Raw genomic sequence first — 23,165 nt, 5'->3', positions numbered from 1 at the left:
TAGACACCCATAGAACCTGTCTGAACACATTATGTCTTAACCTTCATTAAGGCTTCAGTGTTTAATGTGAATAATTCTGATAAACCTTCTGTTTCTCTGCTCAGGTCAACCATCCTGGTGGTACTAATCCAGCACCATGATTTGGATACTTCAGGTCTTGTTCTCACCACTCCCAACACCAGCATTGATTGGCCTTTTTATTCTTGGAGCAATAGTCATCTTGTGGGTGATAACTAGACCAAAGGCTATTACTCCTCCTATTGACTTGGATAAACAGTCAGTAGGAATTCAGGTAACACTTACTTTGCTCATTAATAAAATGCTTAATTCTTATTGACTTCAATGGGCTCTAGGCACTTTTTTGCCTTGTGTGAGTATTTTTATTATTGCCTTTTATAGAGCTGAAATAGAAGTGAGATCAGGACTATAAAATTCCCTGAGTTGGAGGTCTGGTCAGACTTCTGGCTGCCTAAATGTTAAGGGAGTAGGAACGTGAAAGCCCTTCAGAAAAATCTTAGTCCACTATCCCTTTAATATTTGTGCCCTTTAATGGGAGGCAAACAGTTGCTTGTCTTGTCACCCTTAGAACCTTCTAGATTGCTTGAGTAGGAGCAGTAGCAATTATTTGTTAACCTTTAGTCTGACCTGTTTGAGAACTGACATTCAGATTTTACCAGTTGAGTAACACTCTGGCCATCTGATTATCATGGAAGATGAAGTAAGGGCATGTCTTCACTATAGGTGGGATTGATGGGCAGTCATCAATCCAGCAGAGGTCAACTTATCACATCAGGTGTAGATGCAATAAATCTAACACTGACCAGTCTCCTATTGACTTAGTTCTCCACCAAAACAAGGGTTAGGAGTCAGCTGTCAATGTACCCAGTAAGAAGACATAAATATGTTTTTAGCCACATTCATGTAACTTATGTGAACATTAGCTAATATGGCCTTGTTTAGCAATCAACCTAAGTTCAGGAGGAAATTAAGACTCTTAACTGATCTTATGTGCTAATCTCCCCTTCAAGAGGGCTGGTGGGGGACAGGGTACTCCTACAACTGGTCTTCAGTTCACTGACATAAGAATATGTGCCCTGACCCTAGGGAGGTGCCAGAAGAAGTACTTTCTTGCCAGAGACTCAACTGCTTGCTTATTACTATGAAGATGCCAAAACTATGTATGAGTCCTTCCAGAGAGGACTTCATGTGTCTGGTAAGTAGGATCTTACTGAAGTTGGCTTTAAGTACTTCCCATTGGTCACCATTTTTGCTACATAGACTTAAAGCCACAAGGAATGATATTGTTTAGTCCAACTAAACTGTCTCTTCTGGACCTTCTAAGTAAAGCTTTGTACTATGCATTCATGAAATTGAACTGGAAGGGTTAAGTCAGACTTTAGTGCAAGCTAGACTGGGCTTTAAGAAGCAATCCCAGGCATCTTATAGTAAGCCATGAAATAAAGGAATAATCAGTAGCCTTACAGATTGAGTACCCAAACTAGGTTTTCTACATCTTCAAATGGCTCTCAAGATGCCAATAATTCTTAACTTACTAGATGAGATTCTGTCATTGTTGAATATCAGAAAATTCCTTGATTCATCTTATTTGGCCAATGCCACACTTAAATAGAAGTGATGAAAGTGTCATTGTTTTGGACTGTGGAACGAAACTGAACAAAAAGCTATGTTCTATTGAAAACAAAATTACAATCAGTATTTTTAGATGCCCTGTTTGGTGTTGGTACCTTCTCAATATTTGACCCCTACTTGAGGCGAGATGCAAAACCTGTCACAGCAGCCTATGGCTCATCACTAAAGCCTTAGGAGAAAATTCAAGGGAATGATTCTTACCAATACTGAACAAACTACTCCACTGCAAAAGGTACAAGTGAAGTGTGAACTATTCATATGCAACTAAACTCTGAAGAAAAGCACTTCCAGTCACAACTAAAAAATGAACCATGTGTGCTAGCTGAGCAGGAAATACATAGTGCAAAGTGTAGGTAATGCTACTCACTAGGCTCAAGGCACTAAGACTGCAGTTTAATAGTAACAGTGGATGGGAGCTAGTATATTGTAGACATACCCATTTTCATGCTCAATCAGAAAGGCATCTTTGCTGGAAGGTGACTTCCAGGCTTGCAGCTGAAGATCAGAAGTTCAGATTTAAAGAAATTTAAATCCTAGTATAAAGAAAAGAACCTGAACTCTAAAACAGAGGATGTCATTACTGAGACCAGATATCTGATTGCCAACTCTGCTGGAAGAGTGCACCAGTAGTTAAACACTTGCCTAGAATGATATAGATTGAATATGTAATTGGTGTGCCGTCGCTAGCTCAAAGTTACTTGAGTTAGCCAATTTTATCTGCAAACTTCTGAAGTCCCCCTAGACAAGAGGTGCAGTGGCCATAATGGTCAGATGTCTCTTCAAAAATAAACTTGCACCCCAAAGGCTATTTGTGGTTTTCCAGACTAACTAACATGTAGATGGTGGTATGAGCTTTTGTGGGCAAAAATCTCTTCAGCTGCTGGGTATTAAGTCCAGATTCAAGAATAAATAAGGGAAGGGGGGGGGGGGCAGGAAGAAGTGAATAGGTAGTACAAATAGTTACAAAAGTCTGAGCCATTTGCAACTTTATTAAAGGTGGAAGATCCTGTGATTGAACCAGGATATAGGTTCTGACTATTTACACGAACTAAATTTCTGAAAGAAGTTAATTTAACAATGTTTTCCTTGATTATGATGGAGGCATGTTGCATGGTTACTGGGAAGAATTTGTTTTCTTTCTAGTAACCACACAACACCCCTCCATCATACTTATCCAGGAACCCACTTATCCAGGAACCCACCCCTGCAGTCAGCCCTGGTGCCACTCTGCCCACAGATCTATACCAGCCATTTCATCACTAGACCCAAGAACATTGGCTACCAAATCAGAGGCTCATTTAACTGTACATCCACTGTGATCTATGCCAGCTTGGTATATTGGCCAAACTGGACAGTTTCTACCAGAAATCCAATTGTCTAATTGTGTCCATTAATCCTATCTGAAAAGGCAACAAAACTGTTGGAGAACATGTTAATCTTCCTGGACACTCATTAATGGATCTCCAAGTTGCTGTTTTGTTTTTCAGGCCAATTCCACAAGCCAAATACACAGAAGGATTAGAACTTAAACTTGAGAATGAAGTCAACTTCTATGCAAATGGTCTGAACCACCTTTAATGACTTAACACCTCCATTGTTTGGTTGGTTAATGGTTCTTAACAGCCTCTTGTAACTTTTTGTACCATCTACTCACTATCTTTTTTTTTTCTGCCCCTCCCTTTTTCCCTTATTTATTTGTGGGTCTGGGTATATTAAACTCTGGTCATCTGAAGTGGGTTTTTCCCACAAGCTCATGATACCATCTACATGTTTTGTTAGCCTTTAAGGTGCTACTACTAGACTACTTGTGTGTTAGTCTGTAAAAGGAAAAACTTAGCTCCACTGTCCCTCTGAGGCTTTTTTTAAATAGTCATGTGAATGGCCAGCAGAGCTGGATGGTATCATTGCCGTTTCCTGTCTAGGAAAATGAAAACTCTTAAGCCAGGAAAATGGTAAATAAGTAGTGAACACTAAATTCATAATGCATTTGTTTATGGGGAGAGTGGTGGCGTGCAGTGTAGATAAACACTTGTTTATCTATACGTTTTTGGTTCTCTCCTACCCTTGAAGATCAAATGGCAGCCAGAAGCCACTTGAAATTATCAGTAGTTGAACACTCTTGATCTGTCCTAAAGATGTATTTGCCAGAGATGTTACAAAAACTTCTAGTAAAACTGATTTCCTTCCCCTCCCCATCTCATGTACTTTGATTCCTCTATTTTTGAAGTACCTCAAGCACTCTCAGTTTTGGCTGGGCTTGGTTGATTCCTACCAGACTTTCCTTTTCTTTCAAAAAAGTGTATGCCCCTAGAAAAGTTTCTAGAACATTAGTTACCCTTTGCCTGTTGCACATGTTATGCAGTCAGAAGTACTACAAGAACATTAATCCTAACAGCCTGCAGAAGAGGTCAAAGATGCATGTCTAAAATCTAGCACAGTACTTAGCCACATGAGCACCAGTAATTCCACAAGATTTGATCCAACAAGGCACTCAATCTCTTCACAAACACTCATTAAAAGTGCTTCAATAGAAAACTTGCATGTAAACCTTCATAACACGCTTTACCAACATTTTTCTTAGAAAATGGACCATGCTTGGGGTACAGGAAACCGAAACAGCCATATCAGTGGTTGACTTACAAACAGGTTAGTTCTGTTCTTTTTTTTTATATACTCTCCAAAAAATGGATAATGGCAGAGATGAGCATAAACTACTCCCTCTGTTCCTGCAGGTGTCAGACAGAGCTGAATATTTGGGATCAGGACTCTTGTTCAAAGGATGTAAACCATCACCAGATCAATTTATTGGCATATTTGCTCAAAATAGACCAGAGGTAAGCAAATCGAATCCTAGCTATGGGCAACTGTTCAGCACTCATGAATCTAAATTCAATTTAATATAAGGATTGGGTTGCGCCCAAGTGGCAATAGGAAAACAGTTAATCAGCTCTCCTACTGGCCTCAGGCTTTATCTGTTTTCTAATCCACTTATAGTCCCCTCGTCCGGGTGGCTTTTGGCTCACCTAGCAGAGCTGCTTAGGATTAACTATGAAGATCTGGGTTCTGGATGCCCTACATACAGTTAGTATGTACAAAGCCTCACTAGATGTATGTGTGAGGGACTTCTCTACAGGCTTCTCTAACAATCCTTCGTCTCTGGGTCACAAACTTGAGGTAGCTGCTTCTCTAAATGCTATTTCTTGTTGCTTCCTATTTTATGCAGTGGATCATTTCCGAGTATGCCTGCTACACTTACTCAATGGTTGCTGTTCCGCTGTATGACACTCTGGGGCCAGATGCCATTATATTTATTATTAACAAAGGTAAAACTCTTATGTCCTCCTCACAGTTATGCTCTTTCCTTCTTTTCCTCAAGTCTAATACTAATTTTCTGCTTTAGAATGGCTAGACCTACACGCAGTAACAAACCTAGACTGCTTCATTTTGCTCTGCAAGTCCTTAAATCCTCTGCACAGGCTTCAATGCAAGCAAGACTTGGCTACAGACACTATCAAATGCCCACCCCATAAGTTTAGATCATCTGAGCAATATGCCTTCCACCACATTCCTTTAGCAAAGCCTTGTATTAAATTTTAAGGAATGAGAAAATTGGGAGGAACTGGGTCTTCTAAATCTTGACAAACTACCTACGAAACAGTCTCCAACTAGAAAAAGCAGACTACTGGTCTTGCCGCCAAACAGAGGATAGTGAAAATAATTAAAACTAAGGCCCAATCCTATCAACCCTTACATATGCACTTTGATTTGGTTTGCCTGAAGTCCTAGGGACTAACTATGAAGACAAAAATGTCAACCTAATGAGGGTGAGTAAAATGAGAGCACACCCTCTTCTCAATTCGAAACTTCCCTTTGACTTTTTTTCCACTAGTCTGTCTTACCTTGTCAGAACTTTCTTAGATTTAGGTGAACAAATGCAGGGCTTTGACAAACAATCAATTTGTAAAATCATTACCAGTCAAGCTAACCAACAGGTTCTGTCTCCAGGGACAACAGAGCAGTAACTTAATTAGATTCATTTAAGTGTGAACATGTCACTTGCTCATTAAGTATTCCATTGCTGTCTTAACACCACATGCACTTAAACACTAGCTTTCTGAAAATGCAGAATACTTGAGGCCAATACTCCTTGATATACCAGGTTAAAATGTAACCCCCTAAGCTTTTTAAATGCCATAATCAACTCTGAAGTTCAAGGCCAAAACTTTAGAAGCTCAGGATTGACCATTTTGAATGACATGAAAAACTCACCCAAATTAGGCATGTTAAAGCTTAATTAGTAAACATCACCCTTAACGGTAGCGGGAGCAGTCCTTGTCCACACCAAACAAAGGGGTGAGGGATGCAGGCAGGGGGCCATGGTGTGATTGGGGCTGCACCAGCCACCTTAATTGGCTAAACTTCCAGTTTAGCCAGCTAACCAAATGAACAGGGTTTTACATTGCTACTGTACGTCTTAGTACCTGGAAAGAAAATAATTAGTAACCCACTTCTAGGTATACAACACCCTTTTTGGGGGTGGGGGGAGGAGGGAGTACACTTGTCCCCCCTAAAGTCAAATCTAGCTTTTGTATGGCTCAATTAGTGTAGGTCCCTATTTGTAACAATAGTCATTGAGGGTCTGTAGACACTTGCATAGTTATTTTGGAATAATGGCGGCTGTTCCCAAATAGCGATGCAGGCATCTACACAGCAATTCCATTATTTCAAAATAACAAACTGCTTATTCCAGCTTCTGTAGACCTCATTCTACAAAGAATAGCACCTATTTCAAAACAAGGCATGTGTAGTTGCTCCACATCAATTTCAAAATAGCCCCTCACTAGGGCCATTCTAAGTTATTCCTCCTGGGGCTCTAAATCAAGAGCTTATTCCAAAACACACATCTATGCTGCAGGGAAGCCTCAATTAGCCTGAGGCAGGCTACCCTAATTTAGCTTATTTTGAAATCATTGCAGTATAGATGTAGCCTGAGTGCAGAACACTTACTAGTTAAGTTGCAAGAGCCAGCAGTTAAAGTTTTCAAATGAGAATTTGACATGGCCAGAAACCATGATTGGAGGTTGAAAAATTAACTGATTCCAATGTGGGTGAAATTGTGGTGCCTACAAAACCAACAGAAGTAGGATTCACCTTCTAAGTGTGGGCTTTCTTTTCCTCTCTGCCCTGTAGCTGATATCTCCATTGTGATCTGCGACAAACCTGAAAAGGCACTAGTCTTGCTTGAGAGCTGTGAGCAAGGGAAGATCCCAGGTCTGAAGACCATCATTCTGATGGATCTCTTTGATAGCGAGCTCAAAGATAGAGGCATGAAAGGAGAAGTGGAGATCCTGTCAATTCAGGAAGTTGAGGTATGTGACCCCGTCACTGAAGGCCTATTTGACTATAGGGGAGAGGGTGATACAGTAACTGGGCAGGAAAAGGACTTTGCTAACCATGCTTCTTGAAGACTTGATTTCAAGCAAGTCCAATGTCACTGTTTGAGAGCATCAAACCAAATGCTCAATGGCATGAACAAACAATGTAATAGAGCAATGCACAACATACACTGGACAAACTAACTAGAGTGTCTAGTCTTTTATCAATGACAATGAATCATGTACACCTATTAAGAGCTGCAATTTTTAGTTGTATTACAAGGTCTCGTGTTTAAACTGGCATGCTGACTTGGTGTAAAGTCAGATGTCTAACTTGGATAAAACAGCAACACTGGGATTAATTTGTGGTCTCAACTGACACAGACTTCAGAATAAGCAACTTAGTCCAGACCAAAATGGTAAACTCTACAAAAACTGTCAGAATGGACAGAACTTCTGTAGCTCTTGATCCTTGTTCAGCTAAGGCACATACTCCTGAGCTTCTAGGGAGCTTAAGGAAGACTAATTGGAAGTTCCTTGCCCAGAGCTTGCTCTCTGCAGAAGCTTTGGAGCTATTACTTCTAAAACAGAGCATGACTAGAGCTGGCAGACTTGCTGGTCCTCTGGATAAGAGACATCTCTGATATAATCACTCCAATATAGCCCTGTAGCTTGCCTTCCAAAAGTGGCCAGTGCCAGATGCTATGGGGAGGAGGGGGGAGACCAGAACAGGGCGAATTTTTCAAATGGTGGTTTCTGAGCACTGGCAGTGAGAGGCATAAACATTCAGAGCATGGGCTTATATCCCTGACCATCTTGATTAATGGTCATTGATGGCCTATCCTTGATGACCATATCTAACTTTTTTCTGTACCTATTTACACTCCTGGCAACAAGGCTGACTGCATTTTGAAGTATCTGTTTGTTGGAGGCTTTTAAATCTACTTCACACAAACCAGAGGTCATCCAATTAAGGGGTGCATAACACTTCCAGCTATTGATGGCTTCTGTGCTGTCCTTCAGTCTCTCTTGCAAGTTAAACAGACTGTTTAACTTATCCTCCTATATATGCAAAGGCTTCTCCTTAACTTTTTTTGTTTCTGTTCTCGGTACTTAAATTCTAATGTGTTGTCCCGTCTTGATGGGGAAACCAGAATCTGACCCTGTACTCAGGTCTGGGTGTACATGGATATCTTTCTCATGGATATTTTCTAATGTATCCTTTCCTTGGGTAGGGGCCATTAGACACTATTAGTGTGGGTGGCCTTTAGTGCAATTGTACTTTGTTTTCTGAAGACATCTGCTCAATCCACAATGACTTGCCGATCTGAGTGGTGACAACTCATGTAGACCCATTCTGTGTGTATATACATAGTTGGAATTTTTCTGCTGTGCACTTAACATGTGCTCACTTGGTTCAGGGAGATACTGCAGAGCCCTCCAATCAGGAGTTCAGTACAAAGCTGGCTCCAAAGTAAGTGCTATAGAACTGCAAGAGGGCTTTGCATGTTGAGGAGGTGTGTGTACCTGGACACACAAAATGCACACCGTCTAAACACGGCTGATGGGCATGTGACTGTTTTTTAAACCTGCTGACATTGCATTGACTTTCTGACTCTAACAATAGCTTTTTTATCTATTGTGATCACAGGAGCTGGGCAAGAACAACTTAAAAGAGCCTGTTGTAAGTCTCAAACTAATACTCTATCTTTGAAAGCACTGCTAAACCTGCCTCTTTGAAGAGGCCTTTTTGTAAGAATGAATCAGCAATGACTCCTTCCTTTCTACCTCAAACCTTACTAAAATCGAGCTGAACCCAAACAGCTTTCTTGCTGAAGAAATGTCAGGCTTGGTTACTGGCTCCTCCTTATTTGGAAAGTGGTTAGTTGCTCCAGTAATGGGGAGCAAAATTTTAAAAAAGCTTTCTGGATTAAGGAATTAACACTGCTTCTCTTGTCATCTTAGCCTCCTAAACCTGAGGACCTTAGCATTGTCTGTTTCACCAGTGGAACAACAGGTGAGTAGTATCAGTCACGCAATGAGACTTTTGGGCTATGTCTACACTGGCATGATCTTGTGCCAGAAATATGCAATGAGGCTGTGGAATATTGCTGAGCCTCATTTGCATATCTAATGAGCTGCCATTTTTGCAGAAGAGGCTCTTGGACCAGAAGGAGCATCTACACTGCCCCTTCTTGTGCAAGAAACTCTTGCACAATGCTGCTATGCTGATGAGTTTCTGGAATAAGGGCATTGTGCAAGAAAAACCCTCTTGCGCAGAAGGAGCAGTGTAGATGCTCTGGGCGCAAGAGCCTCTTCTGCAAAAGTGGTGGCTCATTAGAGATACAAATGAGCCTCAGCAATATTCCACGCTTAGCCTCATTTGCATATTTCTGGCACAAGATCATGCCAGTGTAGACCTAGCCTTGGTGTATTAATTTTCTTGTCCTGGATCAGGGGAGATTGAGGAAGGGAAGGGACTCTGGAAACAAGTCATCCAAAGCAAAAGACTGACTTCTGTGATAACCAGTACCACCAACCAGTGTGGTGGTACTGGTTATCAGATGAGCCTGTCTTGTGTTCAACTGTAACAAATAAATCCAGGCAGCTTCATACAACTGCACTAAAACTAGGGGGGGGAAAGCTGCTAAAGAGAGCAGACATAATCCAGGAATCTCTTTTTTTGTTAAATCCATGCAACCCTACTCCAACAGTGTAAGAATTTGGCTCCCCATCTCTGGCATGTTATCCCTTAAATGCACAAATCCATGCCTCCACTTGAAACATGCCTAGCTGGAGGGAAAACTACACCTCGGGCTTAGGCGCCAGTAGGCACATTTGTAATAGGTGTAATATTCTTTGTGTAAATCTTAAATCCTATTTTGAGACCAAGTTACATGTGCAAACATGACTTGAATCCAATACTGCAAACAATTGCTGAGGGCTTGGAAATGTACAAGTGACTTTGCCAAGCAAACTGTAAAACTTGCCAAATGCCTAGTGGTTCTGGCTGCCATCAGTTTGTTCTTCCTCATGATCTTTGGTAGGTGATCCAAAAGGAGCCATGCTCACACATGAAAACGTTGTTGCAAATGCGTCTGCTTTCCTTAAAAGTACTGAGGTAAGATGTTGCTTGCATGTTTGTTTGAATTTGTTTCCTCCTTTGGCAGATCAGGCTTGAAGTGACTAATGTAGGCTATTCTGTCAGTCACCCAGCTCCGCAACTATTCAGGACCTGTTGAGTTAATCATGATAACTTGGGAGGATTCTGAAATGAACACCTCCATTTGTAGACCAGGCCAAGATCATGAACCTCACTCCTGTCCAAAGCCAGGATGAATGTTTCTAAAGAAACTAGGAGCTAGACTTGAGAATAAATGAAGTCCCAACAAAAATTGTGAAATGTCTGAAGTTTGGCTGTTCAGAACTTCCCATCCTGGGCCCTTTCCTGTGGTTTGTCTCTAGGAGATAGACAAGCCCCTAGAAGAAGCCAAGAGAATCTTGTTTTCCCCAAAACTCATTGTCAAGATTGCTCAACTTGGCTCCAGACCAGGCTGGGAAAATGTACTTCAGACAGGGAATACCAAGTGGTGGCCAACTTCCATAATCTCTAAAGCTATGGTGTCCAGGTTCTGAGCTAGCACACTCAACCAGCCAAATAAATACATGGTGCTAATGTGTTGCATACCATGGCTCTAAAGGATCACTCTGGACCTGGGGGGTATGGCAGTGTGTGAAATACCCAAGTTTTGACAACTCCTGTTCCAACCTACTCTGGGATTTTGGAGATATTAAATTACCTGTTTCAATAGAGCAGATTCGTAGCTGTGGTTGTTCTTGAATTATACTGTAGCATGACTGTCCTGTCTCAATGTTTCCCTGTAGAGTACATTTGACTGCAAGACTACAGATATCTCAGTATCGTATCTTCCTCTGGCTCACATGTTTGAGAGAGTAGTACAGGTAAGAGTAAGCCAAGCCCCCAAGCAAACCAGTAGAACAATTTAAGTATAAACTGGAGGGAGGGCCATGATGTAGCAATTAGGTTCATGCAGCCAATGATATCTTACAAATGTTAGGGATATTGAATCTTGCTTCTAAAGACTATTGCATACAGGAAACATTTGGCACTAAGAAAATGCCAGAAGTTGAAGACTAAGTGGTTTCATCCTGGGCAACAACATTGTACAAAGGAAGCTGTATACTACAAATGAGACACTTGCCTAGCCTTAAAACGCATGCTGTTTTGACACCCAGCTATGCGGTGTTGACAATTACCTTGGACAGGAACTTGTAAGACCAGGGCCATGCTCCATGTGTGTGTTTTGTTTGTTTCTTCTAGACCATCATGTACTCCAGTGGAGCAAGAGTGGGCTTCTTTCAAGGAGACATTAGAATGCTAACAGATGACATGAAAACCTTGAAGCCAACTATGTTTCCAGCAGTACCAAGACTGCTCAACAGGCTCTATGACAAGGTACTCAAAGCTGCTGCTCCCTAGATGCATCGGGGGGGGGGGGGGTTAAAGTTAACTGCCAATTGTTTGCTGTACATCTAACACAACTTGGCACCAACTTGCTCAAAGGCCTGCTTTAAACTAAATGTACTGAATACCCATCAGGTTTTGGGGGTGGGCGCAATTTCCTGATGCTACAGTAATGTAAATACCTCTGACCTTTCCCATGAAAACTTAATTCCAACATGGTTCTTCAGATGTTCTGCCAGAGTGTTCATAGTTGCTCTTGGCAAACACTAACACTTAGCAGTTGCTGTAAAGAGCTCCATGACAATCTGCATGGCCCAAACTTTGCTTTGGAGGCAGGTCCTTAAGTTTTATGACAGAGAACCAGTAGGCAAAGTGAGGAATATATTGGTGCCACTGTCTCTAAAGGGATGAAGATGGCACTGGAGGATAAATCTAGCACCCCTTTTTTTTTCCTCAAGAGATGTAATTCTCCCCCATCATGCAGACCTACTGTCAAACTCACTGAACAGAACTTCCTCTCCCACAGATACAAAGTAGTGCACAGAACCCATTGAAAAAGACTCTGCTAAACTTTGCTGTGGATAGAAAACTGGCAGATGTGAAGCAGGGCGTTCTCCGAAATGACAGCATCTGGGACAAAATGATTTTTAAGAAGGTCCAGGTATGTCTCAAGGATACATAGAATCTGAGCAACAGAAAATATTCATTGAGCTCCCAAGCCCAAAGAAGGGAATTAGACTCTGTTTATCTCTGCCAGCTCAAGCAGCATGGTAAGCCAAATAAGACTCCTCATAGTCTCCATTTGACGAATGCTGTGTGCTCTTGAAATCCAAAGCAAGAGCATTCAAGTCTGACATGAGCTCAAGCCAGGCTCCATAGAACATCTGCAGATTGGGTCCAGAATGGGAACCATGTATATTGTGTACAATTCATCTCAAGGGCCTTCTTAAACACTTTTCCAGCAATAGCTCAACTGAATGTACCATAACTAATTTCATTGTACAAATGCATCTTAGAGGGGCTATGTTCCAGTTGGATAGAAGTATCTGGAAAAATACTTTGCAACTGAACCTAGTCAAAAGGCAGAGTTGTACTAAAACTGAACCTTCTAGAAGGTAAAAGCGCTGCTCCTCACTCTGAATTCTTATTAAAATTTACCTTTTATCTAGAAGCTTCCAATCCTTGGTGACTGCTCCTTACAGTAGTGTAAGAGTAAGATATGATACAATATATAGGCTGTTTACACTGGTGCAATCTCGTGCAAAAGCCACTGCTCCTGCACAAAAACTTGCTGCTTGTCTACACTGGCTGCACGTTCTTGCACAAGTAACTGACGTTCTAATGTGCAAGAAGCCCTGACTTTACACCAGAACTGGAGCTCCTGCTCAGGAATAAGCCCTTTTGTGCAGCTGTTCTTGCACAAGAGGCCCGTGTAGACAGGCAACATGAATTTCTTGCACAAGAAAGCCCTATGGTTAAAATGGCCATCTGAGCTTTCTTGTGCAAGAGCGTCTACACTGGCATAGATGCTCTTGTACAAAAGCACATGCCAGTGTAGATGCTCTTACACAACTACTTTAATACAAGAACTCTTGTGCTTAAGTTTTTGCGCAAGATCACACCAGTGTAGATGTAGTCTGAGTATCGTGTGTGTATGGCCTGGTTCTTACAGGGAACAACTACGGGTTCAACAAAATTGGAGCAGTGGTGACCATGATGGGGAGGGAATGATCTAGAAGCTGAAGTACGAGATGGAGTGCTAACGAGATGGAGTGCTAAGCCTTATCATTGGCTGTCTATGTAAATGGACAACTGCCAAGTACTCTACCTCCACTGGGCTAGCTGAGATGTTGCATGTATCCATCTCAATACTAATTGACTTTTCAGACTGACCTGAGATGCTTGCCAAGTTAGCAGGGGATGTGAAGCGTTGCTGATCTCTAAGCTACACATGGTGGCCTCGCAATAATTCCTCTACAGCCAAGTGGGATGCTAACTAGTCCTTCTGAGATGCTTGATGCTTTCACCCACAGACAGTTGTTCTATCAAGCCTTCCAATCTGTCTGTGACCTCTCACTTCAGTGACTGGCACACAGGCCTTAGTCCTCCAATAGCAGTACTCCGTTTTGTTCAAGTGGTATGCTTCCTTGAAGGCTTGTGTGACATGACTTGCTATGTGCTCGTGGCAATCCTCTCTGAAGGAGAAGGGAGGAAGAAATCAAGGGGCATGCCTTGATTCAAGTCACAGGTTCTCATACATGGCTCCAGTCAGCATGTTTAACAGTATCTCGATTTAGTCACAAATCTTAACTCTCCATCTAAGAGCCTGATCTATCTCTTTTCACTTCTTCTTGCAGGAGTCCATGGGTGGGAAGGTGCGTATAATGGTAACAGCAGCTGCACCTATATCTCCCCCTGTCCTGACACTTCTCAGAGGAGCACTGGGATGCCAGGTGAGCCATACCTGAACCATGGAATAAGGGGGGACACTCTGCTGATGCTACTAAACTTGATTATTTCCCTGACCTGACACTGGTCCAGACTGAGTGTACTGGGGGACTATTTTTGTATTGTCTCTGCACGTGTGGGCATGCAGCTAAGACCAATGCAATAGCATTTTACATGGCTGAAAAGTCTTACACCAAAACACCTCATTCTAGAACAGACTTTCTTAGTGACTCATCACACAACTCTTCTCCCGTCTTACGTATCCACAATTTTTCTAGTTGGATCCAACCTTCTACAATCTTCAGAGTTGAGTACTACATAGTAAGGGTTTCTTCCTGAAGTGTGGGGGGGGAGGGGGAAGCGGGGGGCAGGAGGAGGTGGAGTTGCTTGGCTGCTTGGTAGGCTGACTCTGCCAGATGCTTCAAGTAACCAAATCTGAAGATGAACTCCCTGATGTGCAGGCAAGTCCAAATAGATAGGCAAGGGTAGAGAAGAACAGCCCGTTAAATGACTGAGTTTAAATCTTATAGCTGTACAATCCTACTAAGATCTGCAGGCCTTTGTATCTGTTTACCAAGAGGAAGCTTGCAACCTCCAGGCTATGCATTAGTATAGTAGGGAGAGAACATGGCTCTTACGCTAAACTGCTTGGAGTCATCTCCAACAGATATTCTCTGCAATCTGTTGAATGAACAGAGCACACCACCGTACCAGGAGCCTTCTAGCAACTTTCCCTGTTAGTTGATGATCAAGCACTGTTATGCAGGGCTCTCTGGACAAGACCTCTGCACTAGGTTTGTGCAGGAGTGGCTCTGGAGAACTGGAAAGACATCTGGACAACTCCACTTGATTGGTTTTCTCCCTAATCTGTTTCCTTTTCAATAAGTTTTGGCTGCCACTTGGGCCATTAAGAGGGAGGCCTGTGGTAGGAATTCTGCCTTTATGTGAAGGGCTCAACCTTATCCATAATAAAAACCAATTATATCAGAACAGCAGGGAATTGGATCTAAATTCTACCATAGTCCTACACTAACTTTTAATAGTGTTATGAATGCTGGAGGTGGCAAATGACTTCATAGTGTCATGTAAAAGTGCATCTCAACATGCTACAGGTGCACATTGCTTACAACCATACAGCAGTGACCTTACAAGGACTCCAATAATAAGGGCGAGTGTTCCCATCCTTTTCAGATTTTTGAAGCCTATGGTCAGACAGAATGCTCAGCAGGTTGCACCTTCACAGTGCCTGGAGACTGGACAACAGGTATGTCAGATAGAAAGTAGCCCCTGAAGTTGCCACAAGTATATGGCATCTTGATACCAGAAGGCCAATACGGGTTGGGCACCTAAATGTCCTAGTAGTCTTTAGCACAGATCTCCTCCTTTTCTCCCCCATCCCTCCCTCATGGGGGGACAAGTTTTTGCTGCCCTGTAGTGTGCTAATGGTTTTCTTTTCTGAGTAAGGGTTTGCTAGCCTGAATAGCATCTGTGCATGTGATGAATGAACTTACTGATCAGGTAGCTTAGTACAGTCCTGGGGGGGGGGAACCAATGTGGTGTTGGGGCACATTAGGTTCTAATGGACAAAGCACACATGCATGTTTCCCTTGCTCACACTTAACCCAGAAGTTAATCAATGCACTGTGGGGAGGCGATGTTACAGTTTTTAGGTGGTGGATGTTTTATATGCTGTGCCTAACCCATTTTGTATCTATGTGGAGAAAACAGCGCTTTATTGCAACTGCTCATATTAACTAAATATTTGTAAACTTAAAATACTGAGGCTAAGTGACAGTCTCAGGAGAGGGCTAGACCCATTTTGGATCACTTAATTGCAATGAATTGATACTATTAGGCTGAAGTCATCTACCAGAACACAGTAAAATTTCAAATGCAACTGAAGGGGGAAAGTGGGGAAAGAAGCAGGGTAGAAATTCTCATGCACTGGCTACTTACTTGTTGTGGTAGAGGGAACAAACTAACTTTGGCACTTGGTAGTGTCACAGGATTTTAAACCACTTGCAAGGACTTATCTCCCCATCTATGAAATTTCATTTATAGATTTCAGATTCCTATGGCTCCAACATAAAACACAACCTGAAGGCTAAAATGCTCTTCACCTGTAATCAAGATTTGACTTGCTTTCCACTGCTGAAACAGCAATCTGATCAGGAATGCTTAACGTGCACTATAGACAGTACGAAAAGAGTGGTGCAATATTGCCCCTCTTCCCTGCTCCAATTCCAGTTTCCCACTAAAGTAGAAAGGGACTCTAAATGGACACTCAAATATCTTTGATGAAAAGTCACCTGTGGATTGAGAGGCTTGGGATCCCACTAACGTCTACTGAAACATCTCTTCCTGCAGGGCATGTTGGAGCCCCTCTACCTTGCAATATCATAAAACTAGAAGATGTGGCTGATATGAACTACTTCTCTTCCAATAACGAAGGAGAGGTAGGTAAACCCGTCTCAGGAGTGGTGCTGTGTGGATTGGCACAATGCTACAGATGGAGCATGTAACGACGCATTCTTGTTTGCCTGCTGTAGGTCTGTATTAAAGGAACAAATGTCTTCAAGGGTTACTTGAAAGATCCTGCGAGAACAGCAGAAGCTCTTGATGATGATGGCTGGCTTCACACTGGAGACATTGGAAAATGGATGCCAGTAAGTTTCCCTGGTTTAATAGATGCTACAGGAGGAACTCTTCCCTAGCTGGCTGGCAAGCCTTTGGGAAGCAATGAACAAAACTAAACTGCCCAGCCATCCTGAGAATTGGAATAACTGAGGTGTGCATGGGCAAGGTGGGGGTGGCTGGCTTCTGAAATCAACTCCACTGAAGTTGAGGTACCAATTGGGGAAGTTAAAGATGCAGTTGTCAGACAAGCAGCATGATTCAGGGCAACATATTAAACCATTGAAGCTGACTTAGGCTGTCTCTAGAAGTAAGCCTTCACTTGGGGGAGGAGGGGTGACTAAGTACTAGGCAACTAAGACCAAATCATCACTGTAGAATGGAACCCTGAAGATCATTGACAGAAAGAAGAACATCTTTAAGCTAGCACAAGGGGAGTACATTGCGCCAGAGAAGATTGAAAACATCTACATCAGAAGTGCTCCTGTAGCCCAAGTGTTTGTACATGGGGACAGTTTACAGGTAAGCAGACTTTTTTCCCTGTCTGTCCTACTCACTAAATAGGAAATGAGTGCATTCCCTTGAACTAGGCCTTTGGAGCATGACCTGGAGTACCCCAGACTCCCCTGTTCTAAGGCTGGTTCTTTGTACAAATTGCGGTCTCCCCTCATGCCTCTGGGCTTAGTGAGTGCGTATAGGTGGCCTGTGATGTCAGTAAATCTGGTGGACCATTGTAGCTCTAAAGTCTGTGTACCTGCTGCCCAGGCTGTCTCTTGCTAGGCTTCCCCACTGTAGGGCAGAGAATCTTCACTTTTGCAGTGTTTGGTAGGATGGTGTCTAGCTCTTTTTATTGTCTCGAAGTAGGTTGGGAAGAGTAAGAACCAACTTCTGGGTATTTGGTTCTGTGTGGGGGTTTGAGTGGTGAGAACTTGCCTAAGTGATGATGCTACAGCTGAGAATTCACTGATTTCAATGAGAGCCTCTAGACTAATACTGAAAGCTATTAACCAGTTTGATTTTAATGTTTAGGAGAAATAGGTGCCTATAAACTGGATGGCTATAAACTCTTATTGAAATTGTTCAATGAGAGCAGACACTCCTGGCTTGCTTTAAGCAAAACAAATTAAAATGGTAAGCAGTCTGGTGTATTTAATCCTCTTTCCAGAGGACGTGCACAATTGTACCATAGATCTTTACACTTTACAAGCAACAAGCTAGAGGACCTTTGGCTTCAATGTACAGGAGACCAATCTCATGCTCTTAACTAGGCACTTTCCCTTTCTGAAAGGCATACATCTGATCAGAGAATCTGCCCGTCACCAATATGGACAATAGGAAAAATCTGTACTTTTCTGTAAAGTCTCTTTTGGGTTGAATGTCACAGTATGACTGCTGTCAGGGCTGGATTACCCAATAGGCAGACTAAGCACATGCTTAGGGCATTAGCAAATCAGGGGAACCAGAAAAGAGTATGGTACAGTATTTTTATCTTGAATTACATGGGGGGGGGGGGGGCGCGAAGGGGAGAACCACCATAATCTTTTCAGTGCTTAGGACCTCTAAAGTTCTTAATCCGGCCCTGACTGCTGTACTCAGTCAGTGGCATGTTGAACAGGATTACATGAAACTCTTGGTGCACCTCCTACATCTTGACTCTTTCCACAGCCCTCTCTGGTGGGTGTAGTGGTTCCTGACCCCGAGGTACTGCCAAACTTTGCAGCAAAACTTGGAATAAAAGGTTCATATGAAGAAATGTGCACCAATTCAGTAAGTGGCTTTTATCTTACCTATCAGATCCTCTGGATAGGTTGACTTGAGCTGCAGAAACTGCCTTAATGTGGCACCAGGATATTTCTCATGAGCTCTGTTTTAAGATTCAGTTTAAAATACTAGTTAGTCCTTGAGTCTCAGAGTTTTTCAAGCATGTTGAACTTCCTGAAGGCTCTTTCAAAGAGGATGGGGAGAGGCTAGTCTCAGTAGTGACAGATGGCAGAACAAGGAGCAATGGTCTCAAGTTAGTGGGGGAGGTCTAGGTTGGATATTAGGGGGAAAACTATTTCACTGAGAGGGTGGTGAAGCACTGGAATGGGTTACCTAGGGAGCTGGTGGAATCTCCATCCCTAGAGACTTTTAAGTCTTGGCTTGACCCAGCCCTGGCTGGGTTGATTTAGTTCTGCTTTGAGCAGGGGGCTGGACTTGACCTCCTCAAGTCTCTTCCAGCTCTGATTCTGTCCTGGAATAAACACTTGATCAAGAGGTTGCAAGCCCTGCATTCTAATCAGCCTGCCATTGCTACAGAGGCTTCACGCTGCCAATCTAGAGAAGCATGGAGAATGCTCTGCTTTTCCTAGAGATGGCTAATGTTCAGAGGACTTCGAACAAAAAGCCCTTAGACTCAAACCCTAAGCATAACCTCAACAATCAATATCCCAGCCAAGGATTTAGAAAGGGAGGTAGTTCTAATGCTCCTGCTTTTGTGTTGCAACATGGCTGTCATCAACTTGGTCTCTTCTAGGCATTGAAAAAAGCAATTTTAGAAGAGCTGGTCAAAGTAGGAAAAGAAGCAGGCCTTAAGTCCTTTGAACAAGTGAGTATAGAGGATTATGAACAATTGCATAACTTTTCTGTAATGGTGTTAGAACAAACAGGCCTCTGGCAGCCACTGAAGTATGCATTGCTACAGCTTATGCTATTCTAGGAACTTCCATCAACTAGTCAATAAACAAGGGAGCCACAGCTAACCTTGGGAGCTAACCTTGCTGCAGCTCTGCTTTTAGAAAGCAGAGGCATAGTCTCTGGGACTGGGTGTGAGCTGGGAATCAGCCAATTGCCAGCTCACGCCTGGTCCCTGCTACCTCCTGCAGAGACCCTACTCCGGGGGACTAACTTTTGAGCTACAGTTTCTCCCACCCCCTTGCTGCCTCAGAGGCAGCACAAAAAGGGGCAGAAGCAACTAGTTGAGGGACTAGTTAAGCATACGCTTTTTGTATAATTGAGTAGTCGCTTACATTCCTGTGCTATTCCTGAACCTAACAGTCAACTCCATGATAAATTGAAGAGCCATTTTGAATTGCTATATTATAGTTTCTTATCACCTCCAATGTGGACAATGAATTAGCTAACAGTGTAACTGTCTGGCTCTTTCTACACGCAGGTTAAAGACATCCACATTCATCCAGAGATGTTCTCAATTGAAAATGGACTTCTGACCCCAACACTGAAAGCAAAGAGAGCAGACCTCTGTAAATACTTTAAGACCCAACTTGAAGCCCTCTATGCAAATATGCAATAACATATTGGGATTTCTGTGGAATACCAAAGCACTCCCCAGGACACTAGTTCAACTGAGAACAAGACTGAACATAGGCGCAAGAGGAACTTGAACAGAAAAGTGACATTTGTCAATTTACACCATAGACTTTGTCAAAACAATGACCGTAAGCTATGGTGTTCTAGTCACCTCAACTCTGGCATAGGCACAAGATTCCAAGAAACTTGGCAGCTCTTGCTTTGAGACTGAAGCGCACAGATCTCTAAAATGGTGGCTATGAAGCAAATGGGAAGATCTGATTAAATTCCATCCTTGGTCAAAGTAGTTGTTTGCTGTCCATAACATCGAGTTAGTAATGGTGAAATTGTCATTGGTTGGAAGACTGTTCACCATGCCTCCAGCATGGGCTGAAGCTTTTGTATTGTGTTTTCAGCTGTCTTCTAGTAACTGTCAAGCAATAAATTTTAATTGCACATTGAAAAACTATCCTATAGGAGTGATCATTTCTGTACATGGAGTAGCCTAGCAAATTGAGTCACTACTAGGATAGTAGTAGAACAACTTTGCAGACTGCTTTTGAGGAAGAAATCTTAGCCCTAAGGCTTCCAGCACAGAAGTCCACATGTCTCCCAATGGTGAGACACTTATCCATCAGATAAGTTGAGTAAACCTGTTCTCTTGTCTATTGTCTGCCATAGAATAGTCAGTATTACTACTGGAGGTTCCAGCAACAAGTCCTGTCTTTCAGCTAAGTCCACCAGACTTGTTCTTTCAAAGCTCTAATACTTCATTAATGAAGTTTTGGTATTACTAACACAACTGTATGTCTAAATCTCCATGTCCACATGTCTAGTAATCTACCAGGATAGACTAAATAGGAAGAGACATGCAACAGAAAACACCATATTGCCTCTATATAAAATCCATGGTCTGTACATCAGCCCACAGGAACCAAGATTTGAGGTCACCCTTTCATAAAACAGTCAGGGCTCTGGAATGGCTTGTTTTGAGGTCAGATTGATAAGACTGGGACTTGAATAAGGAGGGATATGATGGAAGTTTGTTGACATATTGACTGGTGGGCAAAGTAAAGAGACAAGCATGTACTTCCCATAAGACAAACAAGGTCAAACAATAGGCAGCAGGTATAAAACAGACAATATTCCTTCACATGTGGTCAACCTGTAGAACTCCTTGCCAGAGGATTGTTGTAGAGGCCATGAATTTAACTGGGCTCAGAGCTAGATAAATTCATGGAGGATAGGTCTGCTGGGGACTTGTACATTTCAAAGCAGGCACCCATGTGCAGCCCAGTCAGCAGGACTTCCTGCTGACCCCAGGCCATAAACAGTTCCGCATTACTCATTTGAGTTACAGAAGAGCCCCAGAGGGGGCTTTTGGGCACTTTTACATTCCTTCTTTGAAATGTACACCAATTAGTTGATGATCCCATTGACTGGTCAAATAACCACACTTTAACATCCCTATCTGAAAGTAGCCATGTAAACAATCAAGCTTGGGCTGGAGTCCTTTGACTGGACTTCAAAGAGAAGGGCGGCTTCCTCCCAAGCCAACAGGATCAGTACTAGCTCTTCTGGGATTGCTATGGAGCAAAGACTAAGCTTGGAGCTGCAGTACTTTGTGGTGTTCCCACAGGTGTACAGATAAGCCCTATGAGGCTAGCTAGTCTTGCTAATCACTGATTAATCTAGACACCTGATGCTGGTCAGGTGGTCAGTCTGATGTGCCTAACTTAAACCACAATTTGCTATTTTCATGTTGGGTTGTCACTCAGGAAGCACTAACGTAGTTGAGTCACAGGATGTTGGTGATGCTGTGTTAGTGGCATTTAAGGTGCACAATCATGCTGGGGCGTGGACAATCAAGTAGTCCCTGCATGGAGAGCTTGCTGGTTTTCTCCAACACCTTCTTCCCCACAGTAACTGAGTGCCTTAGAGCAGTATTTCCTAACTTAATTTGGCCATGGAACCTTTTTCCTTTTAAGAACTTTAAGGAACCCCTAGGAATGCTAGTGTAAAACTTGTGAAGCAATAAAGCCCTGCTGAAAGTGTGGAGCAAAAAAAAGCCCAGCTTGAATTGGTCAAGCAAAGATATGATTCCCACCCCATAAGAGGATTTGGGAGTACCACATTCTTGCAGAACCCTTACTCTTGCTTTGCAGAATTCCAGGGTTTTGCAGAGCAACTGGGAAACAGTGCCTTAACAGCTCACAAGAGACTCTATGATGAGCTGTACTTCAATTCCAGGGACCATTCTAAGGGTGCATGTACACAACATGGTTAATACAAGCATCTACACACGAATTCTGTTGCAAAGTTACACACAGCTTACTCCATTTCTGAAAACCTCATTCCATGAGGCATAACCCCTATTCTGAAACAGCAGCAATGGAGTCAAGTATCAGAGGGGTAGCCGTGTTAGTCTGAATCTGCAAAAGCGACGAGGAGTCCTGTGGCACCTTATAGACTAACTGAAGTGTAGGAGCATAAGCTTTTGTGGGTAAAGACCCACTTCGTCAGATGCATGTCAATGGAGCATCCACACCTCAGCTGTTTTGGGGGAAAAAAGCTATTTCAACAGAGCTCCTCCCCAGAGCCATTCAGAGTAATTACTCCCTAGAGCTCTAAGTGGAGGTAGTGTATGCACCTTAGGGGAGTCTGCTTTGGACTATTTTTGAGGCTTCTCTGTAGTGTATATGTGCTATTTCAGAGTATTTCTTCCAGACTAGCTTATCCCAAAATAGGGTATGTCTACACATGCACTTAAGTGTAGGTGTATTCAAGTCTGGACAAAATATCCTGCTTCAATAGTTGTGGTGGCTTCTGCACTAGAGATTCCTGGGCTACTGACTCAGTGCTTTTTGGGCCGCTAGAGGACTTTCACTTTTTAACTGTTGCAAGATGGATCATTCTTTCCCAAAATGCTATTTCTGTTGGTGTGGAGATTTCACCTACTTATCCTTTCCAAAATGGAATGATCCTCATGCCTCCATCATAAGACTTAAAGGCAAACTTCCCTGCAACATAATTACCTGCTATCTTGCTTCCTATTTCTTTAGAAGTAGCCAGTACTGGTCACTGCTAGATGAGTAATTGGACTCAACTACCAGTCCAGTGCCATGTAGCCTTGTTTGTGGTGTAGGTTTTCTGCTGACAACTGATTTAGTTCATGTCAACTACTCAGATTTAGGAAACCTGTCTTCAAAATAGGCACTCTTTCCCGTGAGCCTCACCTCCAGCCCCTTGCATATTCATGTTAGAGTCCTTGCCAAAGCCATTTT

At 42.6% G+C, this 23,165-nt stretch overlaps 1 protein-coding gene across 2 annotated transcripts in view; it reads left to right on the top strand.

Moving 5' to 3' along the window:
• Nucleotides 1–20,272, top strand: part of ACSL5 (acyl-CoA synthetase long chain family member 5) — a 33,077-nt gene extending 12,805 nt beyond the window's left edge. For both annotated transcript variants that reach the window (XM_006134999.5, XM_075935451.2), the window contains exons 2-21: nt 105–292; nt 1,105–1,213; nt 4,232–4,296; nt 4,383–4,484; nt 4,874–4,973; nt 6,841–7,019; nt 8,677–8,709; nt 8,991–9,042; nt 10,073–10,146; nt 10,911–10,988; nt 11,368–11,502; nt 12,038–12,172; nt 13,869–13,964; nt 15,151–15,223; nt 16,327–16,415; nt 16,509–16,625; nt 16,972–17,115; nt 18,259–18,360; nt 19,109–19,180; nt 19,748–20,272. In XM_006134999.5, the coding sequence (XP_006135061.3) occupies nt 137–292; nt 1,105–1,213; nt 4,232–4,296; nt 4,383–4,484; nt 4,874–4,973; nt 6,841–7,019; nt 8,677–8,709; nt 8,991–9,042; nt 10,073–10,146; nt 10,911–10,988; nt 11,368–11,502; nt 12,038–12,172; nt 13,869–13,964; nt 15,151–15,223; nt 16,327–16,415; nt 16,509–16,625; nt 16,972–17,115; nt 18,259–18,360; nt 19,109–19,180; nt 19,748–19,885 (2,049 nt within the window). In that variant the 5' untranslated portion in view covers nt 105–136 and the 3' untranslated portion in view covers nt 19,886–20,272. The remainder of the gene's footprint in view (nt 1–104; nt 293–1,104; nt 1,214–4,231; nt 4,297–4,382; nt 4,485–4,873; nt 4,974–6,840; nt 7,020–8,676; nt 8,710–8,990; nt 9,043–10,072; nt 10,147–10,910; nt 10,989–11,367; nt 11,503–12,037; nt 12,173–13,868; nt 13,965–15,150; nt 15,224–16,326; nt 16,416–16,508; nt 16,626–16,971; nt 17,116–18,258; nt 18,361–19,108; nt 19,181–19,747) is intronic.
• Nucleotides 20,273–23,165: the final 2,893 nt, after the last annotated feature.

Source organism: Pelodiscus sinensis, chromosome 8 (assembly GCF_052426305.1).
Source record: "Pelodiscus sinensis isolate ZL-2025 chromosome 8, ASM5242630v1, whole genome shotgun sequence".
Lineage (NCBI taxonomy): Eukaryota > Metazoa > Chordata > Testudines > Trionychidae > Pelodiscus > Pelodiscus sinensis.
This window is presented reverse-complemented; position numbering and strand designations above follow the sequence as displayed.